The 6,280-nt window shown below is 47.8% G+C and overlaps 1 protein-coding gene across 1 annotated transcript; it reads right to left on the bottom strand.

The window, feature by feature from the left end:
• Window positions 1-792: 792 nt before the first annotated feature.
• Ciao1 (cytosolic iron-sulfur assembly component 1) lies at window positions 793-6,224 on the bottom strand. Its single transcript, XM_005339578.5, has 7 exons — window positions 5,899-6,224; window positions 5,296-5,444; window positions 4,839-4,950; window positions 4,651-4,739; window positions 4,212-4,413; window positions 3,524-3,611; window positions 793-2,283 (listed from the first exon to the last, which is right to left on the bottom strand). The coding sequence occupies exons 1-7, from the start codon at window positions 6,035-6,037 to the stop codon at window positions 2,043-2,045; spliced, it is 1,020 nt and encodes a 339-aa protein (XP_005339635.1). The 5' UTR covers window positions 6,038-6,224; the 3' UTR covers window positions 793-2,042.
• Between the last annotated feature and the right edge of the window lie 56 nt (window positions 6,225-6,280).

The following is a 6,280-nucleotide window of genomic DNA, read 5'->3' as shown; positions in this document are numbered from 1 at the left end:
TCTGTAATCCCAGCTACTGGGGAGGCTGAGGTAGGGGGATTCCAAGCTTCAGGTCAGCCTGGCAATTTAGGGAGACCCTGTGTTAAAATAAGCACTAGGGATGTAGTTCTGGTAGAATGCTTGCCTGCCACGTGTGAGGCCCTGGGTTCTTGCCCCAGTAATGAGGGTGGATTCCACAGGGCAATTTCCTTAGATTGGCAGTTGTCTCAAAACCCCTTTTACACTGTAAAAAATTAAACCAAAGTTTTTTTTTTTTATTGAGGTTATGTTCTTTTTTTACTTGCTATATTTAAAATTTTAAAACAACTTGTTTATATCTTTTCTTTTTTAGATGTATGGACTTTGGGCTGGGGATATAGCTCAGTTGGTAGTGTGCTTTCCTTACATGCACAAGGTCCTGGGTTCAATCCCCAGCACCACAAAAATAAATAAATATGGGGCTGGGGATGTGGCTCAAGCGGTAGCGCGCTCGCCTGACATGCGTGCGGCCCAGGTTTGATCCTCAGCACCACACACAAACAAGGATGTTGTGTCCACTGATAACTAAAAAATAAATATTAAAAATTTCTCTCAAAAATAAATAAATAAGTAGATTATGGACCTTTATTTATTTTTATGTGGTGCTGAGGATTGAACCCAGTGCCTCACACATGCTAGGCAAGCACTCTACCACTGAGCCACAGCCTCAGCCCCCCACTGTTACATGTTTTACAAAAAAACCCAAAAAACAAAAAAAACTTCCAAAACAAATCAGGGAGAAGATTGTTAAATGACAGATCTTTGAAATGTCAATACCTTTCATTACACAAATCACATTTATTAAAGCAATAACAAATAACTACCAGTAAAGCTCATGGTGGTGGCTCTAAAAGTTTTCAGAAATTCTTATTCTGACATAAGCTTTCAGTTTATCATCGGCAGTGACTACTAACAATAAATGGTTCATCTTTTCATTTTCCAGATGTCAGCCAAATAACCAAGTCCCAATTCTAGGATTTGCTAGTCTTCCTAGTAAAAACGGAGTGCCATGCAGACTGCAGCTAACAGCTTGTGACTCAGCTATACATGTGCTTTCCCTCAAGACAGCCACACTTGAAACTGGAAGGAAGTACATTATGCTTCTTTCCCATTTTCTCAGTGTTATAAATGTTCTCAAGGGTGACATTTTAATACAGTTAACCGTTTTTACTGCTTCTATCAAGGCCACGTCTAGGTGGAGTCAGCAGTGTGTTTACTGTAGGTGCCAGGCAGTGACAACTACTACTACTAGTTAGGGGTCACTACCATGGTTGTGCTCAGTACCAATCCCCAAAAGAGTCTCAGGATCTCCAGGATCTTGAGAAAGTGTTCTAGATACCTTTCCAAAATCTAAGATTACAAGTTCTACAGTGTAACAAGTGGAGTGAAGGCTGTGCCTTAGGGACAACCAGCACATCCAAACCCATGGTTTTCAACAAGTTGAGATCCAATTTTCATCTTTACTGAAAAAGTATGGCTTGTGGCCAAATATAATTCTCCCTTTTGGGACTCATGTCTTTCCCATTTATTTTTTCATTTCCTCTGTTGGCATCAGAATAATGGCACAAGAGGTATGTGAGGTTTTCTGAGGGAAAGCAGGACTTAGACAATCTACAATGGGAAACATTGAATGTCTTCATGAAGTAGGACTTTGGACTTGAATGGATTAGTTCTATAAAGCTCACACTGTCAGGAAGGTCTGAAGTACACTCCCTGCTGCACACCTACATACAGAAACACACACATGTATGCCGTGATTATAAATACTATATTCATCCCCCCAAATGTAACACACTGTCCCCTAAAGCAAAAAAACTCTGTGGTTAACAATGTACTGACATCCTGTGGCTCTTTACCAAGGTCCTTATGGACCAAGGAGGGAAAGTCCTGTGGTTCCACACTGCCACGCAGGTCTCAGGAGGGGTGAGCCAGGCTAAATGAAGGTCAAGCAAGCTTTCCCAGGTCCCCGAGGACTAGGAGTCTTTCAACTTCCTGGGGAACCTTTACTCTAAAGTTGTAGCAGCTCAGAGGCCTTCAGGCCGCTGATACTTCCAGAAGGCCACCTCCCCATCATCACTGCAGGAAGCCAGGAGCCCAGGCTCCTTGGGGTTCCAGGCTACACAGTTGACATCCTGGGAATGGGCCTGTCGCGAGTGGGCAGCCAGGGAGAACGTGGGCTGCTGTGGATCTGAGCTGGGGTCCTCCTCAAACACCCGGATGGCATCATCCCCACAAGCGGTGGCCAGGGCCCCCGTCAGCTGACACCTGGGAGGAACAGAGGCACCAGTAGGTCTGCAGGTTGCTCCTGCCTCCCTGACCTGGCAATTCCTGTACCTGTTGTCTTCCCAAAACTCCAGCCTTAGCTGGAAGACTTTTCGGGAAGAGCTTTCCCAACTACGAGCCAAACCACGGCCCTCTTTAGGTGCTTTGATTTAGCTTTCAGAACAAAAAAAATTTTTTGGTAGAACTAGGAATTGAACCCAGGGGTGCTCTACCACTGAGCTCTGTCTCCAGCCCTTGTTACTTTTTGAGACAAGGTCTCCCTAAATTGTCCATGCTGGTCTTAAACTTGTGGTCCTCCTGCCTTAGCCTCCTGAGTCTTGGATTATAAGTGTGCACCACTTTGCTCAGCTTCCCTTGGTATAATTAGCCTGAAGTATATAACCTACACACAATTCTTAATGGAACTTTTCTCATGTAGCATAGCAGTTGCTCATGTCAAAGTATTCTTAACCTTTTTTAAAACAGTTATTAAACAGACTTTTTATATAAATTATGGTAAACCATAATTTATGGTAAACCATAATTTATATAAATCCATTTTTGTTGAATTTTGTTATTCTCAAATGTTTGCTAATATACATAAAGCTTGGATGCACATCAATTTTCTTCATGGTTTAGAATTATTTCCTAGATCCAATTCTCATGGTCAGAATTGCTCTCTGACCTCTTTTCCTATAGGAATGGTATGGTTTTTCTAGCCTCCATTATTACCAAACTATAAAGACCTCATTCACAAATTCACAAATTCCAGGATGATATGAGCCCTAAGGGCTGATGCTGCCCTCACAGTCTGGGATCTTAATCTTGGGACAGGCCTGGGTCTAAGTCTGCTCCCTCCTCCTTTAAGCACTAGGCCAGCCAACTTCAAGCCAACACATAGACAGGCCTAACTTTTTTTGGGGGGGGGGTGGGGGGTACTGGGGATTGAACCTAGAGTCAATTTACCATTGAGCTACATACCCAACACCTTTTTGATGATGATGATGATGATGATGATTTTTGAGACAGGGTCTTACTAAGCTGTTTAGGGCCTCAGCCTTTCAAATCACTGGGATTACAGACAGGTACCACTGCACCCAGGTGACAGGCCCGATCTGATAGCCATTAGGGTAGCTGCTCTTTATTCCCACATACTCCCAAAATGGTGGAGGGCAGCACAGGGTTCTGACATCTCTAAAACCCCTGCTATGGTAGATGGGAAAGTTGGGGATGGAGATCTTACCAAGCAACGTCGTAAATGGTCCTGGAGTGGAAGCCCGACAAAGTGCAGATACATTTCCAACTGGGGTCGGAACCGCTGCATGCCACCCCTGCATGACAGACTTCTCTTAAGCCCCAGATGTGTCTAGGTCCTGGGGACCTCTGGGGAGTCACTGCACCACTGCAGAGGAAAACCTATCCTGCCCTCCCTCACCTCAACCTTCAAACCATCATTTGCCCTTATCTCTAATCCTGTCCCCACCCTCATTAGCTGCCTTACACACTGGCCAGAAAGCAGACTCATGAGAAGAAAATTTCCTTATTCTGCTGCAGGCTCTGACTAGTTAGCTGGCCTTTTAAGGCCACCAAGAGTCAAGTCAGCCCCCTTTATTTCTCCCCAAATCCTGTGTCACTATTCCTCATGTAAGTCTAGGCATTCCCACCACCAACCTCTATTTGTGCTATTGGGCTTTTACTGTGCATTCTCTTCTCATGGTAAATTCTCGTGTTAAAATCCTACCTATCCTTTCAGATTTGGATAAGATGGCCGTTCTGCACAGCCTTTTCCCTTTCTCCAAGCACCACCTGCAGCCCTCTTGCGGCACATTACTTTTTACCTGAGTTTGCTATGGTTCATGGATGTGTCCTATCAGATGGCACACCTCTAGATGGAGGGGTCTGTCCCTTTAGCTCTACTACTGGACCCTCACCTTGTTCGTTGCCTGGCAGATACTGACGCCAGATGCGCACCGTACGGTCATCACTGCAAGATGCCAGTCGCTGGCCACTGGGATCAAAGGCCAAGCTCCACACAGTGGACTCATGGCCCTCAAGGGTGGCACAGCATACCCAGTCATCCTCTTCTTCCCGGTACAGCTTTACTGTGTCATCATAGCTAGCAGAAGCCAATAGCTGGGGGAGGAGGGAAGGAGATCCAGCAGTTGTCTGCATGGCCCAGGCAGTACCTGTCATTTACAATACCTCCCCCTGCCAGAACAGGTCCAGGGATCTGTTTATATACAGAGACTAATCTTTTTGGCTACAGAAATTCCTATAAAAGCCAAGTAGAGGCTGCAGAGCAGAGGAAGGCTGGACACAAGCCTGCATGCCAAAGTTCCTTCCCACCAAGAGACCTGGCCCAATTCTGACCTCTTGGCTCGGGTGCCAAACCACATGCTTGACATCCTGTGTGTGGGAATTGAGGACGCTGACACATTCATACTCATCTTCTTCATCAACTATGGGAGAAAAACAGAAAGGAGCCCAAGATGTGATCCTGTCATGGACACAGGGATGTCTATGAGCCGATTGTCCAACCTGGAGGGACTAGGACTCACCTTCCCAGACCCACACACTCTTATCTCGGCTGCAGGTGGCCAAGAGGTTGCCAGAGGGGGCCCAAGCCACTGACTTGACCTCATTTTCATGGCCTTCAAGAGTGGTTACACACTGAAAAGAGAAAGGAATGAGAATTAACAGCAGTTGTGACTCCTAGAACTTAGCCAAAACTTAAGGTCACAGTTTCTTTCTTTCTTTTTTTTTTAATATTTATTTTTTAGTTCTCGGTGGACACAACATCTTTGTTTGTATGTGGTGCTAAGGATCGAACCCGGGCTGCACGCATGCCAGGCGAGCGCGCTACCGCTTGAGCCACATCTCCAGCCCAAGGTCACAGTTTCTAAGTGAAGGCTGTAGCCTTCTGACTGTTACAGCATGACTGACCTAGGTTGGCTCAGGTTCCTAAACCTGCCCTGGAGAGCACACAATGATTCCAGCCCCATGCAGCCTGGGTACCTCAAAGTCATCCTGGTTCTTCTTCCAAATACAAGTGGTAGCATCAAAGCTGGCAGAGGCTAGGTAGTTCCCACAAGGGGACCAGGCCACCTTCCGCACAGTGCGCTGATGGCCTTCAGAAAGAACAGACTTGCAGATCCAGCTGTCACCTGCAAGCAGAGGACAAGACAGGCTCTGGGGCTGGATGCACAAGAAGGTGTTGGAGCACTGTCACTGCCATTCAATAACAGAAGCTATACCTGGAGCCTGCTGTCTGACCAGGCCAAATCGGTATAGTTTAACAATGTGCTTTTATGAAGATGCAATTGACTACTTCCTCTGGAAGAAGCCTTCCACATCAAATCTGAGGCTTCACCCTCCCAATGTGAAACTGGCAACATTCCCCAATGACCTCAAGACAAAATTTAAACGCTCCCATTCAGTTGCAAGTCACCCCACAGGCTACCATCCGACCACCCTCGGCAGCGGTTCCAGGCCGTCTGCAGACGCGCCAGTACGTGCAGACTCCTTCCTTTGACGAGCTCCTGATAGCCTTTCGAAAGTCGCCTCTTCCCGGGCACTCACACTATGCGCCAGGCTCAAGCAGCCCAGGCCAGGCCTTACCCTCGGTGCCCCAGATGCGGATTCTACGGTCTCCACCGCACGAAGCCAGCAGGGTCCCCGCGGGGTTCCAGGCCAGGAACCAGCAGCGGGAGTCGGGGTGCGCCGGGACGCGGGCAAGCAGCACCAACGAGTCCTTCATGGCGGCGCGGGGCAAAAAGTGGTGGGCAGAGTTGGCGCGCCGACAGAAGGTCCCAAGGCGCACGTCTCGGTGTCGCCAGCACCAGGCTCCAGCGGCCTCCGAAGCTCCGGCTTCCGCCCGAGGGCCGGGGTCGTCCTGGGAACTGAAGGGCCCGCGGCCGCGCGGCCCTCTGGGATTTGTAGTTGCTACGCCCCACCCACGGCAGAAGAATCGCGGGCCCGCAGCGAACTGCAAGTCCCGTGA

The sequence above is a fragment of the Ictidomys tridecemlineatus genome, chromosome 12 (genome assembly GCF_052094955.1).
Source record: "Ictidomys tridecemlineatus isolate mIctTri1 chromosome 12, mIctTri1.hap1, whole genome shotgun sequence".
In the NCBI taxonomy this organism is placed as follows: Eukaryota; Metazoa; Chordata; class Mammalia; order Rodentia; family Sciuridae; genus Ictidomys; species Ictidomys tridecemlineatus.
This window is presented reverse-complemented; position numbering and strand designations above follow the sequence as displayed.